This window comes from Paroedura picta, chromosome 16, assembly GCF_049243985.1.
Source record: "Paroedura picta isolate Pp20150507F chromosome 16, Ppicta_v3.0, whole genome shotgun sequence".
NCBI classification, from domain to species: domain Eukaryota; kingdom Metazoa; phylum Chordata; class Lepidosauria; order Squamata; family Gekkonidae; genus Paroedura; species Paroedura picta.
In genome coordinates this window covers 18,412,384-18,439,691 of record NC_135384.1, presented here as the reverse complement: position 1 = coordinate 18,439,691, position 27,308 = coordinate 18,412,384, and the positions used below count along the sequence as shown (strand labels likewise).

General features: G+C 48.8%; 1 protein-coding gene across 1 annotated transcript in view; it reads right to left on the bottom strand.

The window, feature by feature from the left end:
- Window positions 1-26,412, bottom strand: part of LASP1 (LIM and SH3 protein 1) — a 104,510-nt gene extending 78,098 nt beyond the window's left edge. The window contains exons 1-2 of the mRNA XM_077315935.1: window positions 26,068-26,412; window positions 6,674-6,768 (exon numbers count right to left, since the gene is read on the bottom strand). Coding sequence (XP_077172050.1) covers window positions 6,674-6,768; window positions 26,068-26,136 — 164 coding nt within the window. The 5' untranslated portion in view covers window positions 26,137-26,412. The remainder of the gene's footprint in view (window positions 1-6,673; window positions 6,769-26,067) is intronic.
- Between the last annotated feature and the right edge of the window lie 896 nt (window positions 26,413-27,308).

The window sequence follows — 27,308 nt, the reverse complement described above, 5'->3', positions numbered from 1 at the left end:
TGGATAGGGAATTGGTTAGAGAACCGCACTCAAAAAGTTGTTGTCAATGGTGTTTCATCAGACTGGAGAGAGGTGAGTAGCTGGGTACCTCAGGGTTTGGTGCTCGGCCCGGTATTTTTTAACATATTTATTAATGATCTAGATGAGGGGGTGGAGGGACTACTCATCAAGTTTGCAGATGACACCAAATTGGGAGGACTGGCAAATACTCCGGAAGATAGAGACAGAGTTCAATGAGATCTGAACACAATGGAAAAATGGGCAAATGAGAACAAGATGCAATTTAATAAAGATAAGTGTAAAGTTCTGCATCTGGGTCAGAAAAATGAAAAGCATGCCTACTGGATGGGGGATACGCTTCTAGGTAGCACTGTGTGTGAACGAGACCTTGGGGTACTTGTGGATTGTAAACTAAACATGAGCAGGCAGTGTGATGCAGCGGTAAAAAAGGCAAATGCCATTTTGGGCTGTATCAACAGAGGCATCACATCAAAATCACAAGATGTCATAGTCCCATTGTATACGGCACTGGTCAGACCACACCTGGAGTACTGTGTGCAGTTCTGGAGGCCTCACTTCAAGAAGGACATCGATAAAATTGAAAGGGTACAGAGGAGAGCGACGAAGATGATCTGGGGCCAAGGGACCAAGCCCTATGAAGATAGGTTGAGGGACTTGGGAATGTTCAGCCTGGAGAAAAGGAGGTTGAGAGGGGACATGATAGCCCTCTTTAAGTATTTGAAAGGTTGTCACTTGGAGGAGGGCAGGATGCTGTTTCTGCTGGCTGCAGAGGAAAGGACACGCAGTAATGGGTTTAAACTTCAAGTACAACGATATAGGCTAGATATCAGGAAAAAGTTTTTCACAGTCAGAGTAGTTCAGTAGTGGAATAGGCTGCCTAAGGAGGTGGTGAGCGCCCCCTCACTGGAAATCTTCAAGCAAAGGTTGGATACGCACTTTTCTTGTATGCTTTAGGATGCTTAGGGCTGATCCTGCGTTGAGCAGGGGGTTGGACTAGATGGCCTGTATGGCCCCTTCCAACTCTATGATTCTATGATTCTATGATTCTATGATATATATAAATTTCAGATGAGGGTTTAGAGGGGATACTTATTAAATTTGCATATGATACTAAACTGAGAGGGGTAGCAAACCCAACTGAAGATAGAATCAGAATACAGAATGATCTTGATAGGCTGGAGAACCTGGTTTCCTTTTTTGACTAAGTAACAGGTTTGCTGGATCGGGGAAATTCGGTTGATGTCTTTTACTTGGATTTTAGCAAAGCTTTTGACAAGGTTCCCCATGATGTTCTGACGGATAAGTTGAAGGACCGCAATCTGGATTTTCAGATCGTTAGGTGGATAGGGAATTGGTTAGAGAACCGCACTCAAAGAGTTGTTGTCAATGGTGTTTCATCAGACTGGAGAGAGGTGAGTAGCGGGGTACCTCAGGGTTCGGTGCTCGGCCCGGTACTTTTTAACATATTTATTAATGATCTAGATGAGGGGGTGGAGGGACTACTCATCAAGTTTGCAGATGACACCAAATTGGGAGGACTGGCAAATACTCCGAAAGATAGAGAAAGAGTTCAACGAGATCTGAACACAATGGAAAAATGGGCAAATGAGAACAAGATGCAATTTAATAAAGATAAGTGTAAAGTTCTGCATCTGGGTCAGAAAAATGAAATCATACCGACTGGATGGGGGATACGCTTCTAGGTAACACTGTGTGTGAACGAGACCTTGGAGTACTTGTGGATTGTAAACGAAACATGAGCAGGCAGTGTGATGCAGCGGTAAAAAAGGCAAATGCCATTTTGGGCCGTATCAACAGGGGCATCACATCAAAATCACAAGATGTCATAGTCCCATTGTATACGGCACTGGTCAGACCACACCTGGAGTACTGTGTGCAATTCTGGAGGCCTCACTTCAAGAAGGACGTAGATAAAATTGAAAAGGTACAGAGGAGAGCGACGAAGATGATCTGGGGCCAAGGGACCAAGCCTTATGAAGATAGGTTGAGGGACTTTGGAATGTTCAGCCGGGAGAAAAGGAGGTTGAGAGGGGACAGTATTTGAAGGGTTGTCACTTGGAGGAGGGCAGGATGCTGTTTCTGTTGGCTGCAGAGGAGAGGACACGCAGTAATGGGTTTAAACTTCAAGTACAACGATATAGGCTAGATATCAAGAAAAGAATTTTCAGTCAGAGTAGTTCAGCAGTGGAATAGGCTGCCTAAGGAGGTGGTGAGCTCCCCCTCACTGGCAGTCTTCAAGCAAAGGTTGGATACACACCTTTCTTGGATGCTTTAGGGTGCTTAGGGCTGATCCTGCGTTGAGCAGGGAGTTGGACTAGATGGCCTGTATGGCCCCTTCCAACTCTATGATTCTATGATTCTATGATAAGTGGGCTAAACTTAATAAAATGAAGTTCAATAGGGGCAAATGTAAAGTTCTGCACTTAGGTAGGAAAAACCAAATATACCAATATAGGATGTGGGAAACTTGTCTTGGCAGTAGCATGTGTGAAAAGAATCTAGGAGTTTCAGTAGACCATACATTGAACATGAGTCAACAATGTAAACTCGGTGGCTAAAAAGTCAAATGGGATTTGGGGCTGTATCAAATGGAGTATCGTGTCCAGATCATGGGAGGTGATGGTACCACTTTGCTTTGGTTTGGCGTCACTTGGGAGTACTGAGTTCAGTTTTGGGCTCCACAATTTAAGAGGGATATAGACATATTGGATCATGTCCAGAGGAGGGCAACAAAGATGGTGAGGGGTTTAGAGACCAAGATGTATGAGGAAAGTTTGGGGGAGCTTGGTCTGTTTAGCCTGGAGAGGAGACGACTGAGAGGGGATCTGATAACCATCTTCATTTTTAAAAGGCTGCCATGTAGAGCAGTGGTTCCCAACCTTTTTATCACTGGGGACCAATCAATGCTTGAAAATTTTACTGAGGCACGGTTGGGGTAGTCTGTGCAGTGCCACACTGAGGGGGAGCCCCAGCCTTGGCGGCCACCGGAGAACACCAAAGGTGAGCCGGCGGCAGAGCGGCAGGGCAGCCCCCGAGGCAGCAGCCGGGGAGAAGGACAAGGAGGAGCCGCAGCCCGGTACCGACTGATCCAGTCCCCGGACGGGAGGTTGGGGACAGCTGATGTAGAGGATAGAGCAGAGTTGTTCTCTCTTGCCCTGTAGGGCCAGAACCAATGAGATGAAATTAATTCAAAAGAAATTCTGTGTCAACATCTGGAAGAAGTTCCTGGCAGTTAGAGAGGTTTCTCAGTGGAACAGGCTTCTTTGGGAGGTGGTGGGTTCTCCATCTTTGGAAACTTTTAAACAGGTTCGATAGTCATCTGACAGAGAGGCTGATTCTGTGAAAGTTCAAGGGGATGACAGGTTACAGTGGATGAGCAATAGGGTTATGAGCGTCCTGCATAGTGCAGGACTGGTGCATAGTGCAGGACATAGTGCATAGTGCAGGACATAGTGCATAGACTGGTGACCCAGGAGATCCCTTCCAACTCTATTATTCTATTATATATGATTCTATGAGAGACTTGCATCTGTCAAAATTTGCTAGACTAAATGAATGAGAAACAGTTTGCGTTTTAGAAGGTTGAGCCGGACCATCCACCATCAAAGACTTGCCTTGACCTAAAGAGATCAACTTGACTGGGATGTCAATCTTTCAGGATATTTTCCACTGATGTGATCTCAGCAGTGACTGTAGTGGATGGGAGTGGAATCAACACTACTGAACAGCTTTGGAATTCACCCAGTAGGCCTTGTAGACTTGAAAGTTGCACGATCTACCTCCAGTTGGTGCATATTACCACTGTGACCATCCTGATGGTCTTCTCCACTTTTGTCTGAGAAAGGAAAAACACCAACTGAAAAGTGTCCATGACAACTCCTAGGTGTTCAAGCAGTTGAGTTATCACCAAGGAGTTCTTCTCCAAATTTATAAGGTAGCCAAATTGGTGAAGTTTGTATATAACTGCCTGTGTGTGCCAAATTGCTAGATCCCTGTAGGAGACCCGGGCCAGGTGGTTGCCCAGAAAAAGGTGAATACGTATCTCCTCCTGGAACAATAGGACCACTATGTTCACTAACATTTTTGTGAACATTCGAGGGACGGAGAACAAGCTGAATGGTAGGGCCTTGACTTGATAATGAAGTCCTCCAAAGCAAAGTCCCAGGAGAGCTGAGGACACTGACGGAGCTTTAATAGTTCCCCAGGGACTATAAAACGGAGCCCTCCACCAGGTCCTTGGTTGAGGCCAGGGTAACTTAGATCTGGGCCTCTCCGTGAAGCCAGGTCATCAGGCTTCCTCCTGTATGCCCTGAGGCAATAGTCTGAAGCCTGTGGAGCTGGGGGAGCATTACTGTCACTGCCATGGATGGGTAAATGGGCTATCTGAAGAGTTTGTCAAGGGATTTTATCTGGATCATTAACCGCCACTGTGTGGAAGTGGCAAGCTATAAATTGATTGATTGAGTTTAGTTGCCCAAAATGGCCACCACTCCAAAACCAAGAATAGCCTGATTCTGTCTCTGCTGCTGTAATCAAGGCTCTTTATTTTAAAACAGCCTTGTTTTTGTCCACTGAAGCAGCAGAAAAGCAAAGAAAAGGGAGAGAAGGGCAAGGAAGTTGAGAGGTAAGACCTAAGTAATTTAAAGAATAAGAAGGAAGAGTTCTGGCCCAAGAGATAATCCTATCTAGCTGCTCTCCTTCTCGGGGCAGGAAGAAGACTGGAAGCGAGTGCCATCCACAAAGGGAGACAGGAAGTTGAAATTTCATCCCTCAAAGGGTGGTGGGAAACACCCACCAAAATGTGCTCCTGGGTTCCAGAGGAAGATCAGGATCTTTTCACCCACATGCACACAGAAATTTTAAGAAAAGTTTAAAGATATAAAATACTAATCCACGTTAAACTTATTTTGCTGTCAACATAATAAAAATACAACTTTGTTCTTTATGGCATTTGAACATCCTGTATGCAAAACTGCAAGACAGAGAGTTGCAGGCTGCTGCAATCTATGCTATCACAAGTCAAAGGTTTTTTTCTGTCTGAAAAGCAAGCTGAAAATTGATTAAACACACAGTCTTATACAGTTATACAGTAGGATTAGCAGTCTATTTAGAGACAGATTTAAACTGAAGAGAACAAGCACGGTATAGTTATTAGGAGTGTCAGACTAGAATTTGGATGGCCCAGGTTCAAATCTCCAATCTGCCACAGAAATTTGCTGAGTGATCTTGGGCCACTCACACTCTCAACATAACTTACCCTAAAGCAGTGGTCCCCAACCTTTTTATCTCTAGGGACCAGTCAACGCTTGACAATTTTACTGAGGCCTGGGTGGTGTAGTCTTTTGCCGAGGGACGTCACCACTGCCTGAGCCCCTGCTCCACTTGCTTTCCTACCGGCACCCATGACTTCCCGCCGCCCGCTGGGGGGCGCTGCCAGCAGCAGCTGCGGAGTGTCACGTCGAGGGGGAGCCCCAGCCATGGCAACTGCTGGAGAGCACCAAAGGTGAGCCGGCGGCAGAGTGGCAGGGCAGCCCCTGAGGCAGCAGCCAGGGAGGAGGACGAGGAGGAGCCGCGGCCCAGTACCGACTGATCCACGGACCGGGACCAGGTTGGGGACCACTACCCTAAAGCAGTGGTCCCCAACCTTTCTGAGGTTGGGGACCAGCAGGGCATCGGGGCGCGGCCCGCGGCCCGCGCAGGCCACGCCCACGCATCGGCCGCACCCACGGGCCGCGCCCACGCATCGGGTCGCGCCCGCATGGGCGCGGCCGGCCCTGATTCCCTCTCCCCGCCCTTCCGCAGTAAGAAGCTTCCCGGGCCACAAGGTTGCGGCCTGGGAAGTTTTTTACTGCGGGGGTGGGGGGTGGGGAGAGGGAGCCGCGGCCCGGCGCCATGGCCTTTGCGTCCCGGCACCGGGCCACGGCCCGCAGGTTGGGGACCACTGCCCTAAAGGGTTGTTATGAAAACAAGATAAAGGATAGGAGAATGATGTAAACTGCTTTGCTTTCCCAATGGAAAGAGTGTCAGAGTATAAATGAAGTGAATAAACAGGATTAGCAGCCTACATAGATGCACATTTAACATGTCTAACTAAAACAATTAACACCTAAATATTACCACCGACTGTGGAAAAAATTAGTTTCATTTAAATTAATATACCCTGGAAAATATATAGCATATTTCTATGGTACAGACGTTAATCTTATAGATTATTTTACCTTACAGTCTTCATAGGATACACTTTGAATTAGTAAATCCTCACCTAAGAAATGTTTTTCACTCATTTCATAAAATAAATATAAAAGGTTTTCTCTCACCAAAATGGGAAAAGGCCTTACTGTTTCTCACTCTGACCATTTGTGTTTAAACTGCAAGCATTCTATCACCAAAAACATCAGTGCCATTAACTATATATACACTACTGCTGAAATACTGCCCACATGAATGATAAGTCTTTAGAAGACCAAGATTGCTTTGAAGTACAGATAGTATCTCAGTCAACTTGCTCATCTTTCTTCTGGTAAGGAAGTCCAACAAGCCATGTTTACTGAGCTACACAATCCATTTTAATTATATTTTTTTACCTTTAGTGCTATGAAGAAAAAAGATAGTAACATTATAAGCAACTTACGCATTGCAGTATGGCTTCTTCTCATAGCCCTTGTAATTTTTCATGTTAAGAGTCATCTTGCAGACCTCGCAGTGGAAACATGCTTTATGCCAGAACTAGTAGGAAATAAAGAAGAGGTGATAAATGCAAAACTGCTTTTAATGAACAACTACTTCCTACCTGATGTTAATTTGGTCTAGAAATGGTATTGTGAATAAGGTTGGCATTCTATGTGGGATAATACCAATGCCTGATTAGAAATATGCTCAAAGGCCTTTCTATTGTGGTAACCCAAAACACTGTTTAATGAAAGTTTCAGGGGGAAAATCCTAAGCTACTACTGATAACTTGCTTGTTTTTAAGAAACAAGCATTAATAGCTTACACAATTTACTAAAAAAACGTGTTATACTGATGCAAGCTTGAACCTTAAAAGGAAATATTTGCAACCTGCTACCCAGCTGCAGCAAGAGGCCTCTTGCCAGACAGGAAGTTGCTTTATGTAGCCTTAAGCAAAGAAATATAATCTGGATGCACCAATGAAGGTCTCCCTTCTTTACTTCCAAGCCAACTTAGGCTACCCATCTGGTCTCAAAAGGCAGCTCTTCCTCATACAAGATTGATGTAGGAATAGTCTCAATTTCCAGATGCATAGTCAAAGGGAATGATGTTTTTCATCTGCTGATGTGAGGGTGCAGGAGAGACCTGGAACCCCAGAACTAAATGAGTTATCTGAAAAGCAATTTCCTCCTGCTCACTGCCCTAAGGAAGAAACAGATTCCTATCTGGCAACAGGCACCATTGTTATCAACCAACAGTTCCACTGAGAGCAAGTGAAAATTGTATATCACATATGTCACCTGAAAAGAGCAACACAATATAAAGTGCCAACTTTTGTAGCCAAGTTGTTGCCTCCAAGAGAGTCCATGCTTTGTGGATAACTATAGAAGAAACTCAGGTATCTCTACTAATTCTTCCTACTTCTGAAAGTCCATCATAATAACCTATTTCAACTTCCACAGCCTGAAAACCTGTTGATATAGCCTATTCAAGCAAGCAAGGCAAATTATCCAAGGATATCTTCTTTCACTTTAAACACATATCAGATTCCTCAGATGAGTTTGAAAGATTACAGAATTAACAGTTTAGGGTTAAGAATATGGTGGGCATCATGAGCTGCAACATACATGTTTAAAAAGAACCTACAGCAACTGTGTAGAACAAATATATTGTTCAATACACTTCCAGCAATGAACAAAAACCCACACAGAATGGACCTGGCATGCGTGACGGAAACTTGGGTCAGGGAGGACAAAACACCTACCTTTGAAGAGCTAGCCCCTGCTGGGCTCTCTGCCCTCTATCAGCCTCTGACATTGGGGAAGAGGGGTGGCAATCCTAATTAAAGAGGATTTCTCCTTCAGGGTTCTTCTGATGCCATCAACTACAAGTAGTGAATGTGTTGACCTTGGGTGGGGAGCAATCAAGAGCGTGGCCACCTGACTGGTGTATCACACGCCCAATGCACCTCCATTTGCCCTGCTGGAGGTAGTGGCAACCTGAACACTAACATCTACGCTGAGCTACCGTCCTCTAGAAATGTGTTGGATCTGGTGTCAGCCATGGCAACGCTAGGGGTCTCACAATTTGTTGTTGGCCCTACCCATCAGGCAGGCACTGAAGGCCTGGCTAAGGCGACCACTCTTTCCTCAGTTAGGCGGTGAGCGGATTTAAGCTTGCCCACGGAGACTTATGGATCCAATTGGATTGCTGAAGGCTCTGCAAAATCCAATGCCTCCTGGCACGTCTCTAAATACTGGTCAGCAACTGGTACAACAGAATGCTGACCACCATTGATGAGATAGCTCCCTGACCACCTCTGTGTCAGGTAGGCCCCTTGGTATAACAAGGAGCTCCACAATAAGAAATGGGAACTGAGCTGACTAGAGTGAGTTTGGAGGAAGACTCACAACAAAGCCTACATTTATAAAATGTAGATGAGAGCCTATGAGGTGGTGGTGAAGTCAGTGAAACGCAACTTTTACTCAACTACCATCACGCCTGCTAACTCACGCCCAGAGCAGTTATTTAGGATTAGGGGCAAAGCCCGTTGTATCCAAGAATACAACGGGCGCTAGAGCTTGGCAGTGGGAAGAAGAAGGGGAGGAGTTGTCCAGTTTGTAAGGGCATGGGGTTGAATGTTGAGGCCTACTCCACAGGGTTGTTGTGTAGATGAAACAGGAGATAAAAAACCAGTTTCATCTGCAGAATAACGCTGTGCAATGGCCTCAAACCTGCAGAGAGTTGCAAAGAAGAAAGACACATGGCTTGGCTGTGTCTAACCCCTGGCCAGAGCAGTATTTTAAGTGAAAAGGGGCTTTTCTGTGGCCTCCCTATCAGCCAACTGTTTGGCAGAAGGGGATAGTCTCCCCCCTCAAGAGGAAGGCCCACAGACTCCCCTTCGTTGCTCTTGGAAACGCCTCCCTCCCCTCAGTCAGGGGCTGTTAGAGGCTCCTTCGCAGCAGGCTGGAAGGGAGGGGGAGGGGGAGTACTCTGCAGCCTCCGGCCAGCTCTATCAGGGTTCTGAGGCCATTTACAGTTTGTTAGGACAGCCTTGGGGCGAAAAGGTCTGGCACAGCCTGTCCAAGCCTCTGTTCTCAAGCCCTCAGCAGCCCTACTGACCTCCTCTCCCTTTGGTGGTCAGGGGCAGACTGGCAGCCATTTCTCCAGATTGCCCCTGGCTGGCTGGAATTTTGGTCTGTCCTGGTGAGGGGCCAATCGGAAGGCGCTTCGCGCCTTCCAATTGGGCCCCCTCCACTTGTCAGTCCAGGGCCATGGGACCAATTGTTGCCCTTTCTCATCACGGACCCCAACACCCCTTACTGTTTTATTAAGAGGGAAAAGATAGTTTGATCTCTCACTGAACTGGAGGAAGGGCAACAAAACAATAGCCAATTGGATATCAGCTGTGAGGCTTCTGCGAGTCATTTTGCAGACGAAATCTCAGCACTCCACCATGACCTCCCTCCAACCTCAGAAACAGGAAGTGACCTGGAGGCTGTCTTTGGAGAGAACACTGAGTAACTTTAAACAACTCATGCTGACTGAAGTGGACAGGATACTTACAGCAGCAAGACCAACCACATGCCCACTAGACCCCTGCCCATCATCATGGCTAATAAAAAACGCCAGATATAAGAATAAGGGGCCCCCCTCCGAGAGATAATCAACCTCTCTCTCGAAATGGGAGAATTCCTGGGGCCATTCTGCACAAGGACCAATGTTGCCAATTGGTTTCACAAAGTGGAAACGCTATTTTAAATAGTGGAATCTCGGCGTTCCGCATACCTCCATTTATAGTGGAATCCAGTAGCGTTTCATTCGTTCCCCACAGGTTTCTGGTCTCGCAGGAATCGCTAGAAAGGAAGCGATTTTTTTCTGTGCTTGTTCCCGCCCCTGGCCGTCAATCAAATGGAACAGCCAATGGGCAGTTGTTATCACGCTCCCGAAAAGCCCCTTTCCCTTTAAGCACAGGTTTTAAAAAACACACACACACGTTGCAACGAATATTCATTGCAACGGAGAGACCCATCTAGCTGGCGTGTGAGCTGGCGATTCATCGTTATCACGCTCCCAAGTGGAAACCCCCCCCCCTGCACGGGTGCGATTTTTGGCCGAAATTAAAGGGAACTGGCGAACAGCGGGCTGTGTTGTGCTTGGGGACTTAGGGGAGCTTTAAAGCACTTCTGTGGAGGGACTGTAGCTGGAGAAGCCTTACTGGTTCGTTGCTTTCCCCGCTCCGAGGAAAATAAATGGCGATCGCTTTGCCGGAAGTACGGAGGAGAGAGGCAGGGGGATTGACTTTGTTGCAACTGCTACAAAATGTAAGACTAGTGCTATATTAAAGTCGTGCAGAATGGCCCCTGGAGACTCTAAAAGATGCAATGGTTTGCCCACTGCTAGAAAAAACATCTCTGGATCCACAAAAGCCCAACAACTACAGACAATTCAGTACCTAGTGTTCCTGGGAAAAATTGTTGAAAGGGCTATTAAAGACCAAATACCAGAATTACTGGAAGAAGCTTCAGTCCTATACCAATCCCAGTCAGGTTTCCTGCCTGGTCATGGGGTAGAAACAGTGCTAGTCGCCCTGACGGATGACTTCCATCGCCAGTTGGGCCGAGGCATGTTAGTGCTGCTTATATTATTATTAGACCTTTCAGCAGCGTTCAACACACTAGGAGAGAGATCTTCAAGCCATCACCAACTCACATGCGGAGTCCCGTAAAGAGCATTTCTCTCTTCAATCCTATTTAACATCTTCATGTGCCTTCCTGCCCAACTGGCAAGGAAGTTCAGGCTGCATTGTCATCAATATGCGGTCGACATCCAGCATGTCCTTCTGATAGGTCACCACTCTGATTCTCCCCCAGAAGCATTAGCCAGCTGACTGGAAGCAGTGATGAGGTAGCTCATGCAGAGCCATCAGAAGCACAATCATTCAAAATTGGCGGTCCTGTGGCTGGGCAGGCGCAGCCCAAACAAGGAAGCGTGTCTGTCCTACCTGGACATAGTACAACTATCAGTGGCTCACTTTGGCAAGAACCTGGGCATGATCCTGAATGATTCCCTCTCCATGGAGGTCCAGTAGCATGGCTAGCCTTCTAACACCTTCGCCAACGCAAACTACTAGGGCCCTACTTGGCCCCAGATCACTTAGCCACAGTGATCCACACAACTGTCATCTCCAGGCTAGACTTCTACAACTCACTGTACGGAGGCCTACCCTTAACTTTGATCCTGAAACTGCAACTGGTGCACAATGTGGTGGCCAGAGTCCCCATAGTAGCACCATGGAGGTCCCTCATCCAGCCCAACAGCTGAGCTGGCTACCAGTTGAATTCCAGATCAGGTTTAAGGTCTTAGGTCTGGGCCCAGTGTACCTGAAGGACCATCTCTCTGCCTATACCACTCAAAGAGCTCTGCACTACACCACCTCCAACCGGATAGTGATCCCTGGCCCGAAGGAAGTTCACCTGATCTCAACCAGGGCCAGAGCCTTTTCTGTCCTGGCACCCACCTGGTGGAATGAGCTCCCAGAGGAGATCAGGGGCCTGACAGAACTAAAACAGTTCTGCAGGGCCTGCAAAAGGGAGCTCCTCTACCAGGCATTTGGTTGAGGCTGACCAAGACCAAACAACATCTACAGAGCGCCCAATACTACTTCCCTTGCACCCATGCAAGAGATCTGGCCAAACACGGGCCCGTTAGATTGTTCTGTTAGAATGTTATTCTTGGTTTATTGTTATTACTATTAATTAATTAATTTTACTTATATCCCGCCACTCTCCGTAGACTCATAGCAGGTTACACAAAAAACAAATTAAAACGCCATTAAATCAGTCATAAACCCCCAATACCATAAAAACCCATAAAACGGTGGCATAATCCACAATCCTTCTCCAGTCAACCATCACAGGTGTAAGATTACAGAGTTGTACAGGAGGAGGGGCCCTAGTTGTCCCTGAAACCTGGCCTCAACCAAAGACTTGGTGGAAGAGCTGTGTTTTGCAGGCCCTACGGAACTGAGATAGCTGTCAGGGCCCTCAGCTCTTCCAGGGGCTCATTCCACCAGGTCGGGGCCAGGACCTGCGGGGGGCATAAGCAGATAAGTAGTCCCTCAGATAGGCAGGGCCCAAGGCACAGATGGCCTTAAAGGTTAATACCAAAACCTTTAACCTGATCAGAGCCACAACTGAACAGGCTGAATATAGGCCCTCCAAGATGTACCAGCGAGGAGCCTAGCAGCTGCATTTTGTACTAGCTGTAATTTCCAGGTCCAAGGCAAGAGTAGCCCCGCATACAGCAAGTTACAGAAATCTAACCTGGAGGTGACTGTTGCGTGGATCATTGTAGCCAGACACAAAAGGGCAGTTAGGGCGCTAGTAGCCTCGCTTGGCGAAGATGGTAGAATGCCATGCTGGCTACCCCCATGACCTGGGCCTCCATCGAAAAGGAGGTATCCAGAATCACACCCAAATTTCTGGCCGAGAGCATGATGTTAAGCTGCACCCTAACCAGAGTGGGTAGACAGGCTTCTTGTCCTGCCTCCTTTCTGCCCAGCCAAAGGACCTCCATCCTGGAGGGGCTGAGTTTCAGGCAGCTTGTTATCTTTGAATACTATAATAATATTATCTTTAACCGCTCCTAGCGGAGCGGATTAAATAATGCGTTAAGGGCACCAAGGGCGGGCCCTGTCCGTGATGAAGAAGGGTGCCGATAGGACCCTTCCCCCGGACTGACAATAGGAGGGTGCAATTGGCAGGCGCTTTGCGCCTGCCGATTGGGCCCTCCGATTGTTAGTCCGGCGGCAAGGGACCAATTGCGAGCCGCCGGACTGACGAATCGGGAGGCGCAAAGTGTCTCCCGATCCGCCCCCCTTCGACTGCGCTCGTAGCCGCCTGGCAGCTGCCATTCCCTACCTCGCCATCGACAGGGCAGGTCGCCACCTGCCTGCGAGACCAGGCGGCCCCAGCGCTGCTGCCGCACCTCACTGCGGGACCGCTCGCCACGCGCAGCCAGGAGCGGCCTGTGGCGCCACCTGCCACAGCAAGACGCAGCCGTATCGCCGCTACCGCCAGCCGCCCTGGCAAAACACTCCGCTGGCCGCCGGCAGCCTATCCTGGAGCAGTGGCGACACCCACCCCGCCCACCCGCTGGCCGAAGCTCGGGGGGCCGCTTCAGACGAGTCGCACTGAGCCCAGCAGCTGCCTCCTGCCCTCCAGCCCACCCGCAGCCAAGACAGGTAGGCCACGGACCGGGGGGGGGGGGGAGGACGACTTGCCACTGCCTCACAGGCTGCCCACCACCCGGCCTCGAGTCCCTGCTCTGGCCCTGCTGCACCGCAAAACTCCCCAGCCCTGCTAGCACCCGCTGTCTTCAGATTACAGCGGGCTTGGTTTCTAGTCTTTATATATCATAATCTGTCAGTTTAATGTATTGTTCTATTATTTATTTGATTGGCTCAGGGCGGTTTACATAAAATATGGGGGATACGTGGAACAAATTAATATATAACATAAACAAATACAACAACAATAATAATTGTTGTTATTTAACACAATTTAAGTGATATTCTTAAACAATATTTATTTATATACCGCTCTCCCCAGGGGCTCATCTGTAAACCGCCCGTGGCACCGCGGGCAAGACGGACTTAATAAAACCGTAAGGAGTTCTGGGGCGGGATGTGTCCGGGATGAGGAAGGGTCCAGATTGGACCCTTCCTCATAACAGACAATCGGAGGAACGAATCGGCAGGCGCAAAGCGCCTGCTGATTGGTCCCTCTAATTCCCAGCCCCAGGAACTGTGAGCCGCGCGCAGTGCGGCTCGCAGTTGCTCCCAGCCTGACGCAGCGAGAGGCGCGAAGAGCCTCTTGCCGCGTCAGGCTGCCGCCTGAGGGAGCCACCGGCAGTCGCGCGGAGCGCGGCTGCTGGGGGCTACCTGCCTGACGTGGCCTGACGCGACGGGAGGCGCAAAGCGCCTACCGCCGCCTCCTCCAAGAACAACATGGAGCCCCGCAGCCCGCTGCCGAGCCGCTGGCTGCACTTGCCTCCCGCCGCCGCCTCCTCCAACAACAACACGGAGCCCCGCAGCCCGCCGCCGAATCGCTGACCACCCCGAAGCCGGTGGGGCCGTCAGCCCAACAGTCCAGAGGCTTCTGCTGCGCCGGCGGCGGTAGCAAAGCTTGCGGCCCCATCAGCGGCGCCGCCGGAAACGTCCGTGCAGCCCCTGACGCCCCCGCACCCAGCAGCTATGCCTCCGCCGCCTCTTGCTGCTGCGCTGACCTCTGCTGCTGCCACTGGGCCAAAGCCTCCTTCTCCCGCCCATCAGCCAGCCAGCCAAGCTCGCCTCGCTCAGCAAGGCTGCAGGGCCTGCCGCGCGGCCTGTGCGCCCACTCCGCAGGGCGGGGAAAAGAGCCTGAGGAGCCCTCGACGAGCGGCCAGGGCAGCCGGAAGGACGGAACTCAGAGAGGGAGAGAGAATGCCTCCGAATGGCTCTCCGCTCTTCCTCCCTCCTACGCTTTAGGTAGGCTGCTCCATGGGGGGGGGGGAATTAAGTGCTAGGGCCCGCTGGGACTCCGCCGCCGCTTCTCGGCCTTTTGCCTAAGATCAAGTGTAGGACTCCGCCTCCGCAACCCCAGGACTCCAGGGACACATGTAGCCGCTCGCCGCCCACTCGCCACCCGCTCGCCGCCGCCGCAAGACCCGTCGAAAGACTGCAGGTAGTCCCCCCCCATACCCACTCTCACTGCTAGCGCCCATTGCATTTCAATCTGCAATGGGCTATATTTCTAGTAATAACATAAGAACAATACATGGAACAGTCTATAAAACATTTGAATAACCGTAAAATAATAATAACTGATAATTGTAAGCATATAACAGTATAATAGTATAAACAATAAACAATGCAACAGTGAAACAATACAAACAGGTCCATAGGTGGGTGTTCTGAGGGGGGGCAGGGGGAAGCAGGGGCCCTTTGGTCGCTGTTGGTTATGTCTGGTCTCAACCTGGCAGAAGAGCTCCGCCTTGCAGGCCCTGTAGAACTATTTAAAGCTCTGTCAGGGCCCTGATCTCCTCCGGGAGCTCGTTCCACCAGGTGGGGGCCAGAACAGAGAATGCTCTGCCCCTGGTCGAGACCAGGCAAACTTCTTTAGGGCCAAGGACCCTTAGCTGGTTGGTAGCGGTGGAACGCAGGGCTCTTTTGGGGGCGTAGGCAGGAAGGCGATCCCTCAGGTACACTGGGCCCTGACCGCATATGGCCTTGAAGGTAATTACCATAACCTTTTGTCTGATCCAGAATTCAACTGGCAACCATTGCAGTTGATGGAGGATGGGCCGGATATGGGATCTCCACCGTGTTGCAGTGGGGATCCTGGCTGCTGCATTTTGAACCAGCTGTAGTTTCCGGGTCAAGACTAAGGGCAGGCATAGAGCGAGTTACAAAAGTCCAGTCTAGAGGTGACCGTCGCATGGATCACTGTGGCTAGGTGTTCCAGGGCCAGGTAAGGCGCTAGTAGCTTGGCTTAGTAGAATGCCAAGGTGGTAGAATGCCAGCCGCGCTACCTTTGTGATTTGGGCTTCCATTGTGAGGGAAGTGTCCAGAATCACGGCTAGGTTCCTGGTGGAGTGAGCCGTAGAGAGCTGCACACCATCCAGGGCAGGTAGACGCACTTCCTCACACAGGCCCTTTCTACCCAGCCTCCATCTTTGAAGGATTGAGCTTCAGACGACTCTACTTGAGCCATCTCGTCACTGCTTCTAGGCAGCTGGCTAATGCTTCTGGGGGAGAGTTAGGGCGGCTATCCATCAGGAGGAGGAGCTGGGTGTCATCTGAATATTGATGGCAACCCAACCCAAACTTCCGTACCAGTTGTGCAAGAGAGTTGAAAATGAAGATGTTGAATAGGATAGGAGAGAGGACAGCTCCCTGTGGGACTCCACAAGTAAGTTGTCGGCGGTCTGATGTTCTCTCTCCTATTGCAACCCTCTGTCCACGATCCCGGAGAAAGATTAACCATTGAAGGGCTGTCCCTCGTATTCCGGCATCGATGAGGCGGCCAGCTAGAAGCTCATGATTGACTGTGTCGAATGCTGCTGAGAGGTCTAGTAATATCAGCAGTGCCGACCTGCCTCGGCCCAACTGGCGACGGAGGTCGTCCATCAGGGCAACTGGCACTGTCTCTACCCCATGGCCAGGCAGGAAACCTGACCAGGATGGGTCTAGAACCAAAGCTTCTTCCAGGTATTCCATCAGTTGATTTGCAACTGCCCTTTCTATTATCTTCCCCAGAAACGCTAAATGTGAGACGGGTTGATAATTATTAGGCTCTCATGGATCTAGAGATGTTTTTTTTCAGCTGTGGGCCTCTTTTAATCACTTTGGGAATTCTCCCGTTGTGAGAGATAGGTTGATTATCTCCCGGAGGGGACCCTTTATCCTTATGCCAGCTGTTTTTAAGAGCCAGGATGGGCAAGGGTCAAGTGGGCATGTGGTATAGTAGGAATGGAACTTAGCTAAGGCCCTTAAAGAGGACAGACTGATTCAGGCCATGGAGAGGATGTCTGAGTGGGGATCTGTTGTCAGTCTCAGGGAGATGCCTGGTGGAGGAGCTCCTTTTTGCAGGCCCTCCAGAATTTTGGGAGTTTGGACAGGGCCCTGCTCTCTTCAGGGATCTCGTTCCACCAGGTGGGGGCCAGGCCAGAAAAACCTCTGGCCCTCGTTGAGGTCCGATGTGCTTCTTTAGGGCCAGGGATCACTAGCCAGTTGGCAGTGGCAGAGCATAATGCTCTTTTGGGGGTATAGACAGAGAGACAACCTCTTAGGCACACTGGGCCCAGAAAGTGTATGGCCTTGACAATTAGAACCAAAACCTTAAGCCTGATCCGGAATTCAATCGGGAGCCAGTTGAGTTGTTGAAGTATAGGCCAGTATATTGGTGAGAACCCTGGCCGCTGCGTCCTGCACCAATTGTAGTTTCCAGATCAAGGATAAGGGTAGGCCTGCGTAGAATGAGTTGCAGAAGTCCAGTCTGCACGGATCACTGTGTTTTTGTGCCAAGTAGGGTGCTAGAAGCTTGGCTTTGCGCAGGTGGTAGAAAGCCTGCCGCGCTACTTGTGACCTGTACCTCCATGGAAAGGGAGGCGTCGAAGATCACTCCCAGGTTTCTGGCAGAGTGGGCTACTGTTAGACACACTCAGTCCAGGTTGGGTAGGCGCGCTTCTTCGCTTGGTCACTTCTTACCCAGCCACAGGACCTCCGTCTTTGAAGGGCTGAGCTTCAGACGACTCTGCTTGAGCCATTTTGTCACTTCTTTCAGGCATCTGGTTAAGATTTCTGGGGGGGAATTGGGGCGGTCATCCATCAGGAGGAAGAGCTGGGTGATCTGCATATTGGTGGCAACCCAGCCCAAACCTCCTATTACTTTCTTATGTGAACTGCCCTGAGCCTTAGGGGAGGGTGGTATACAAATGTAATAAAAAATAAATAGGTCAATTTATCAATACAAAGCCAGAAATCCCACAGCCAAAGAAGCGACTCTACTACAACTTCTCTATATCCATGAGGATTAAACTATGAATGTCATTTAAATTAGAGTTTACCCTGCCATATGAGCACATCAATTTGGATTTAAGGTTTTTTTCTAAACAGTCCATTATCAAATACAAAGGTTACAGATTTGCAAATTAACATTAACATGAAGTAAAACCAAACTTACCCTTAATGTCAAAATACGTAATTGGGTTTAGTACTTTTAAACCACTCATGTTTAAGCAACAGCCACTTGAAGAAACTAAGGAGAATCTTTTGTGAATGAAAAGCACCACACCCAATATTTAAACATCACAACCCAATATGTTAGAAGGAGGTAATGACTCACTACTGGAGCAAAGGGAGTCTTCCTCACTTTACTGCCTAGAGCAACAGATTTGCACTTCACCTGTGGGCCAACTCCTTTTGCACATTCTACATTCTTCAGTTCAGCAGTCCCTACTCGTTTTCAGCAGGAAAAACTTGTTTTTATTTAACTGTGATATAACTAATCTTATGCTCTACCATCATATTTCATTTAAAATCTGTGCTATATTTTTCTTTTCTTTTTGAAGCCCGCAGCATTCAAAAATAAAGGTACCGTAAGTCCTCCCCAAAACCCAGGACTTGACTGAAAAGGCCTTTCGCAGCCTGTCCAAGCCTCAGTGGGCCTTGCTGGGGTGGGGACTCATGGAGTTTCTGCCAGGATTCCCCCCGGCCCCAAAAAGGGCTGTCAAGGCTTGGAGAGGATGCAAGCAGGGCTTTTCAGGGCGTGGGGGAGGGCTGGTGGCTGGGAGGGAGGAATGGAGTCTCCCCCCTGCCCCGAAGAGGCCTGCTGTGGCCTCTCCAAGCCTCGGTGGGCCTTGTCGGGGAAGGGAACTGCCTTCTTCCCCCCCCCCAGCCAGCACCGCCAACCTCCTCTCCCAGTGGCAGTCAAGGACAGACTGGCGGTGATTGTGCCAGACCATCCCTCGCTGGATTCACTGGGAGCCGGTCCACCTCTGTTTTAGAGACAGAGGGATGGATGGATAGACGGATAGACAGACAGACAGACGTATATATAGATACACCGTATTTGCCGGCGTATAAGACGACTGGGCGTATAAGACGACCCCCCAACAATTCCACTCAAAATATAGAGTTTGTTACATTACATTACAGTACTATGGGCAGCTATATCTTTCCCAACTGAAGTGCACCCGGTATATAGGACGATCCCCCCACTTGGAGGCATGTTTTTCACAGGGGAAAAGTAATCTTATACGCCAGCAAATACTGTATATATATACACACACTTATATATACATATATATATACATATATATATATATACATACACACACAAACCTTAGCCTACAGCAGTCACATACGCACACACGCACCTTAGCCTACAGCAATCTTTTTCAAACTTCTGACCATGGAGGATCCCCTTAAATAATCTTTTAGGCTTCAAGGAGCCCTGGAAGTGATGTTGTCAGTGATATGTAACTTCTGTGGGGCTTGGCTGTGAGGCATGTCCAACTAGCAACATCACTTCCACGGCTCCTTGAAGCCTGAAAAATTATTTTAGGGGCTCCTCCACCCACATTAACAGGCAGGCTCAAGGAGGATGCGGGAGAGTGACAGGACACAGTTTAAGGTAGGTGTAGGTGTGCATGTTCCAGTACCTTCCAAGCACAGAAATGAGTGAACTCATACTCAGGAAGCGAAGCAATGGAAGCAGCTGGTTCCCTAGTTTGTGGTCGAGTCCATTAAGCAGGAGAGGAAAAGCCACACACCTGCTCTAAAACTTCCAAGGCTGGGAACCACTGGTCTACTGTATGTACAGTGTTCAGGATGTTAATGTACATTTGCTATTAAGCCTATCACCGCAGTGAGTCCCAACACAAACAAGAAGCTTATTCTTCTACGCAAGGACGGCAGCAAGAGCTGCCTTCAATAGAAGATTGGCTGAGCAAACTGGCGGATCTCGCCAAGATGGCTAAATTGACATTAAGTGTTAATGGAAAAACTGAAGAAGTTTTTCAAGAACAATGAGGTCCTTATTTGAACAATTGAAGAAAGTAAAATGTATTGGGAAAGGAGGGGTTTTTACTATTACAGTATATTTAGAGTCTAAACCAGGGGTTGTCAAACTGTGGCCCTCCAGATGTCCATGGACTACAATTCCCAGGAGCCCCCTGCCAGCGTTCGCTGGCAGGGGGCTCCTGGGAATTGTAGTCCATGGACATCTGGAGGGCCGCAGTTTGACTACCCCTGGTCTAAACTATCACTTTACTAATGTCTATTATATTTATCTACTTTTTTCTACCTTGTTGGAAAATAAAAATCTAATTTTTTTAAAAAGTACATTTGCTAACTAATTTGTCTATTTTTTTAAAAAGTGTTTGAGATCAGTTAAAGTTAGGAGAAACCATAAACATATGCCTCCACTGCTTATCTGTGTGAAAATTAGGATGGACTCCATGTTTCGTATACTGGAAGCCTTTCTGGTCACCATCAGCATCATGTAATAAACTGTGATGGGTACTTCCAATGACATGCCAAACCCACTGACTGACCGGGGGGAGGGCCCCTCCTTTCCAAGGGCCCTCCTTACCAGTCAGACAAGCTGGCACACTGTCATGAAGTGCCTGGGGGTCTCTGATTGGCTCTCAATGAAACAGCCCTTCCCAATGAAGGGCCAAACCTATGTTCTTTCCCTGCTCCCCTCTGCCACAGGCCACCTCACCACTGTTGTGGGGTCTTGCCATTCTCACCAGCCTACTTGCCTCCAAGCAGGACAGGGAGCACTGATGGCCTCCGACATAACTGCCTGCCGTTCTGGCCAGCCTTACCAATGACATGCCAGGAGCGCCAGCACCCCCTGCCATGTGGTCCACCGTTCAATTTGGCCACCCCGCCTCCACATGGGGAGCCCCGGCGGACTCTGATGCTGTCAACTGCTTTTCTTGCTGGCTTCACCACCACACTGGGCACACCAGCAGCCACCTTCACACCTGCTGGGGGGGGGGTTGGCCTGCTGCTACCTCTTTGCACCATGTGCCAAGAGCTGTTGGGATGGGGGGGCCCTGCTGCCAGCTCTCAGATCCCCACAACCAGAGCTGGTGGGGAGGCCTGCCTCCAGCTCCCAGGCTGCTTTTAAAGCAAGCTTAGCCCATAGTAAGATACTACATACTAAGATTAGTATCAGAAATCTTTAAAAAAAATTTAAGTAGCAGAAATTAAAAAATACTGAGCAACTGCAGTTGGAATTAAGCCATCAAAATCACAATACTAAGTACAATTCCAGGAAGTAGGAGTTACATGAAATACATCTTTAAACCGACTAAATAATTCGTTAAGAGGTGTAGAGGTGGGATTAGTCCGTGATGAGGAAGGGTCCGGATTGGACCCTTCCTCACGACAGACAATCGGAGGGACCAACTGGCAGGCGCGAAGCGCCTGCCGATTGGTCCCTCCGATTCCCAGCTCAAGGAACTGCGAGCCGCGCGCAGCGCGGCTCGCAGTTCCCCCTGGCCTGACGCGGCGAGAGGCGCAAAGCGCCTCTCGCCGCATCAGGCCGCTGCCCGAGGGAGCCCCCGGCAGTCGCGCGAAGCGCGGCTGCCGGGGGTTCCCTGTCTGGCGGGCTGACGCGGTGAGAGGTGCTTCGTGCCTCTCACCGCGTCAGCCCGCCGCCAACAGAAGAAGCTTGCCGCCCCCGACCAGCCCGACGACGACGACCAGCCCGCCGCCGCCGGCGACCAACCCACCGCCGACGACGACCAGTCCGCCGCCAACCAGCGCGAAGACCACTTCGGTAAGGCCCTAGCGCCCGCTGCATTCCCCTGCAGCGGGCTTGATTACTAGTTATCTATAAAGTTAATGATGGGGTAAGGATTTGCATATTAAGGAAAATTACACTAAACTGAGGTTTTTATATATACCTTGCCAGTTGCCCCCATATATGGAAATGAATTCTAATATTAGCATCTCCACCCATAGTCAGTTTAATGCAATTCTCAACTTATTTATTTATTTATTTATCATACTTCTATACCGCCCTCCCCGGAGGCTCAGGGCGGTTTACATTATAACAGAGAACAATACATAAAACAGTCTGTTATGCAATCTAAACTAGGGGTAGTCAACCCGTGGTCCTCCAGATGTCCATGGACTACAATTCCCATGAGCCCCTGCCAGCATTTGCTGGCAGGGGCTCATGGGCATAGCTGGAGGGCCACAGGTTGACTACCACTGATCTAAACAACTGAATATAGTCACAATTCAAGCTGATCAATGGAGTCCACACAGCACAATTTTTGTTTTGTTGGAAATTCCAGTGGAGAGATGGCCTGAAGTGACAATGACTCAACCCTGGTGCCCAGGCTAAGTCCCAAAACAATTCAGAACATGTGCAATTCCAAAGGTTGAATTTATCTGCATTGTGTGTGTGTGGGGGGGGGGCTCACTTGTCATAGCTTTGAACTTGAGATATACCCCTTCCTTCCTCTATTTCCTTTGAAAGTATTTCCAAATGTAAGCTGAACTCTAAGAATGTAAACCAGAATAACTTGCTCTAAATGGAACTAGGTTAAGGCATTGTTCAATTCTTTCCCAGTACTTACACCAGAAGGCCCATAAATCAAATCTGGAATGAGTGTCCTCCACTTTCTAGGCACAGGTTTTTATTTATTAATATTAATCATTTAATTTATATACTACCCTCCCATGCAGCTCAGGGTGGTGCTCAGGAAACAAATGACAGCAAAACTGTATATAATCAAAATTTTAAAATCACAACATCTCCATGCCAACAGTAATTCTCAAGACAACTGTCAGAGGACAGCACCTTAACCAGCAATTTTCAATACGCCTGTCAGAGGAAATGGGGAGGCCCATTTGATGCCACTAACATGACAATAGTTTTGTATTCTTTGCCACCTTCAAGGAAAATGCTAAACAACCTTTATAACACTGGAAGAACCACAGATCCTCAGCTGCATTAACCAAGTACCTAAGAATAAGAACCTTCTGTCAGTGGACTGGACGGGAAGACATAAATGTAATTACTAGACAATATACAGCCCTAAGAAGCAAATCATCACAGAAAAGGTCATGCACTAGTCAATACTTTGGTGCATGCTTTTCTTTTAAAGTCAGTGCCCTCTAACACAGAACATCTTTCAGAATAAAGAACTACATCCATACTTTGTAGTTGTCTATCCACAAAAAGCTCATTAGATAATGATAGCAGATGCATTCATTTTTACAGCAAAAAAAGGACAAGTAGCTGAGCAAGGCTAAGCTCTCTCTCATCTGTAGCTTACCTCTCCACAGTCTGATCCCCTAGGTCAGGGTTTCTCAACCAAAATTTTTTGAAACTCTGGGGGGTTCTGACAGGGTTTCCTGAATGGGTTGGAATTAATTTTGTATGTATATAAAAACGTAAAATTAATTATACACACACACACACACACATATATATATAAATAATTTTAAGCATTTACTGGATGATATGACCATATATGGTCATGTTGACCTGTCCACCTCTCCCAAAATGGCCAATGATGGGCCTGGAAGCACTGGGAAGGCTTCTGGGTGGGCATGAACACAGCTATGCCTTCCAACCATGTTCTGCATGATCGTGCCGCTTCTGGAGTTTCTCAAAGACTGAAGAATTTTTCAGGGTTTCTCAGTGGTAAAAAGCTTGAAAAAGGCTACAGTAGGTGTTTCCCCCCTCCCCAGCCAAACTCAAATACTGTAAACAAGGAGTAAAGCTGTAGGTATATCCAGGATATTAGTCTCTCTTTGTACCGAGGTTTAAACAACTTGTTTTTACTATGATTACATCTAGCATGTCTATCAGCTAACCCCAGAATATGGCAGAAGGACAAAGTGTAGAACCTCTTTATTTTGGAATCTTGTATAGAGACATCTTCATTTTCATTTAAGGGACAAGTCACACAGACATCTTCCTGGATGGAAACAACCCCCAAATGCAGGTATTGCAACCAAGAGACTAACCATAAATTATTTTCACTGAGAATATTAACAAAACACACACAACTGATTTCACTTAAGCTGTGCAGTACCACAGAGAAAAGGTTGCAATTTAAAATATTTGTAAGCTACCGTGACTGTAAAATGAGGAATCAATTCTTACAAGAGATATATAAAACCAATACTATGTTTTGAAAGTTGGAAACACTGCAGAACAATCAGTTTGAAGGGTGGAGGCAGGGGACCAGAACTTAATGTGAAGCAGATAGCTAGTTATTTCCTGAGAATTATCCTTTTCATTTTGCATGCTGAGATACCCAATTGCATTTGGCACCATGAAAACACTGGAAAAATTCTGTTAATTGTTCATGAAAAGCAAATTTTAGAACACTGAAGGAAAAAATGACACAGATTTTTTTTCCAAGCCATCAAGTCAATTCAAATACATTTTTTTTACCATGGCAGTCAACTCTGGAACATCCCCAAAGCCAATTCAGTTGTTCCATGGTGTTCCCCCCCCCTTTTCAACAAACTCAAGGAACTGAGAGAGTGTTGTTCTCCAGCAGTCTTTTTTAATGCCACTCTCTTCTTGGACATTTGAGAAGAAATGCTGTCGGAAATCTAAGCAAGCAACTGAACAGCAGTATAACAAAGAAAAGAGGCAGGAGAAAGTCAGGTTTAGGGCCTGCTGTGCATATTTAGGTGAGTTTAACTCACAAACCTTCCCAATAAGTAAGAATGATATAATATGGAAGATCTGCTTTTGTAACCATCATTTACAGGGAAGGGTACTAAATGTGATTCATATACACACAATCACTTACAGTCATTTGACCTGTTGATACTGCATACTTACGGACCTCAAAATAATCTTCTGCTTCCATCCCCTAAGCCTAAATTTTTATCAAAGTCTTTATCCCCTAAACCCAAGTATTTATCACTGTTGGGATACAATGTGTTAATTCCCAGGTATTCTAGCCCCTTACTCCCAATTCCTAGCCCCTCACTCTCATTCCATTTAGAATCTTAACTGCCTAACCTAAGTGAAATTACACACACATAGAGCTTATCACTATCCAATGACATATGTGGGACCGAGCATCTGTGGCCTACCCATTCACTTTATCCCCAAAGGGACCAGCTGTTACCACAAATCATCAGTCTTATTAAACCCTTCCTAGTCTGCCTCCTTTCTATAATCCCTCTCCTGATGTTAACCACCAAACTGTTTCTCACTGAGACAGACCAGATACAAATCACCACCTTTGACCTACCTAAACCAAGGCAGATGAAGGAACCACCTCCATATCCCTATTCCCCTAGTGTACCTCAAAATTTATTTCCTTGCCACATGCATCCTAGAGGCACTGTTTATTCAACTTCTCTTTGGTCCTCCAGCAGATCCTGCTGCACCTGCTGCTTTCATACAGTAACCTATTAGCCCACCCAGACCTGTCCCTTTCCTTCTCCCAGCCACCTCGCCCATTTTCCCCACCCTTCCTTCCCCAGTCCATTCTCAACAACTCCTACCTACTTCCTCCTCCCTCAAGCCTTTGCCCCCCTTTTTAAAATCCAACTTGCCTTGGGTGCCCCTTCCCTCTCCTCTCACTAGCCATGGAAGCCCCCCCCCCCCAATTGCACCTTCCGCATACTTCCTTATTCTGACTCTCCTTCCTTCCGGCAATTCGGGGGCCTACATTCCTCCCTGACAATTTTCCCAGGACAATGCCCCTAGTTCCCTCCCCGCCCAGCTGCCCCCTTCGTTATCCAAACCCCAATCCACTTTGACGTTTCACCCTTCCCCAACCGCCCGATTGCCCCTACTTCTACCCCAAAATACCTTCAAGCTTCCCTTTCAAACTCCCTCCTCCAAACCCACTGGATCCCTGCCCCAATCTCCAAGTAGCCCCCTTCTCCTAGCCCAAGCTACCCCCGTGACCCCTTTCCCTTCCATTAGCCAACTCCTACTGAACCCCGTTAATCCGTTCCCTCCCTTATCTAACCCCCATCCAACCCTAAACTACCCCCTTTCCCAACCCACAGTTTGCCCCATCCCCACCTTATCCAAGCCCAATTCCCAACCCCCCGAGCTGCTTCTCCTCCCTTATCTAACCCCCGACCCAGTCCTAAACTACCCCCTTTCCCAACCCCCAAGTTGCCGCCGGCCAGTTACCTTCTCATTCCCCTCCCCCAATTCCACCCCCCTCCCAGCCGCCGCCCCTTCGCAGCCTTCCTGTCCCCCCCCCCCCCCCCCGAGCGGTTCTTCCTCGGCCTCGCGGCTTCCCTCGGTCTTCTTTGCCACACGCCCGGCCCGTCGCCTTCCTCGCAGCACCCACCTTGTCGAGGCAGTTCACCTTCTCGGTCGGGTAAACGATCTTGCCGCAACGGGCGCAGCTCGGGTTCATGGCGGCCGGAGCGGAGGGGCTGCTACGCTGCTGGGAGGGAGACGAAGCCGAGGAGGAGGAGGCGGCAGCAGCAGCGGCGGCAACCAGCAGGACTCGGAGGCCCGCAGAGGAAGAGATGACCGCCTGCGGGGGTTCAGGCGAAGAAGCCGCCCTGGCAGCGTCGGGAGGGGAGGGCGAGGCGAGTGGCGGCGGCTCTGAGCTTCTCCTCCGCCTCCGCCCTCTTCCTCGTCAGCACGCGCGGATGGCGGGGCGGTTTCGCGAGGGAGGGAGGGAGGGGCGGGGCTCGGTCTCGTGTGCCCCGGAGCAACGGCTGAAGGAGGGTGCGCGCGCGCACGAGGAAAAGAAGGCGCGGGGGAGGTCCGTGTGTGGAAAAAACCCGAGAAGGTGGCGGAGGCTTTCTCTCGCCCTCAAAGGGGCTACAGTCTCCTCAGTGTTCCCGTAGGTCTTCCGGTTCCCTATCGCGGGTCTTTAGGGAACGGGATGGTTGGAAAATACCGATTAAAAACTAAAGAAAACCAACCCACGCCTTCCTTTATTTCCGAAGCGATCATGTTTTCTGCCTCTAATAAAAGCAGAAGAGGAGCACTCCCTTTTTATAGCCTCAGGAGAAACAGGAGTTCAGCGGATGGGAACGGATTATTCGGGGGAGACTTCACCTGTTGGATTTCTGCCACTCAGTTGCTGTCCCGACCTGCCTTCCTCCAGTGACTTGCGTAGTTTCCCCTCGCCTTCAGTGTATCCTTAGAACATCCTTGAGATACAATGAAGGGGAGCATGATGTAGGCAGCTTTGGGTCTTCATTAGGGAAAATGCAGGAGACAAATATAGTGCATTAGGGATAGGGATTTGATTGCCAGGCTCCTTGAGGGAACGTGGTCCTTTTAGTATAGCGCTTAAGAGTGGCACCCTCTAATGTGAAGAACCAGGTTTAATTCCCCACCTTCTTTCACCTTGGAAGACACAGTTCTCTCAGAGCTCTCTCAGCCTTACCTACCTCACAGGATTGCCTGTTGTGGGAAGGCAATTGCAAGCCACTTTGAGATTCACACAGTAAAAACTGGGGTTCAAAAAAAAGCTCCAAATCCCATTTAGACTCTCTGTACCAGTCACTTCAGTCTTAGCTGTCTCACAGTGTTGTCATGAGGAAGGGAGACTGGTATAAACAACTTTGG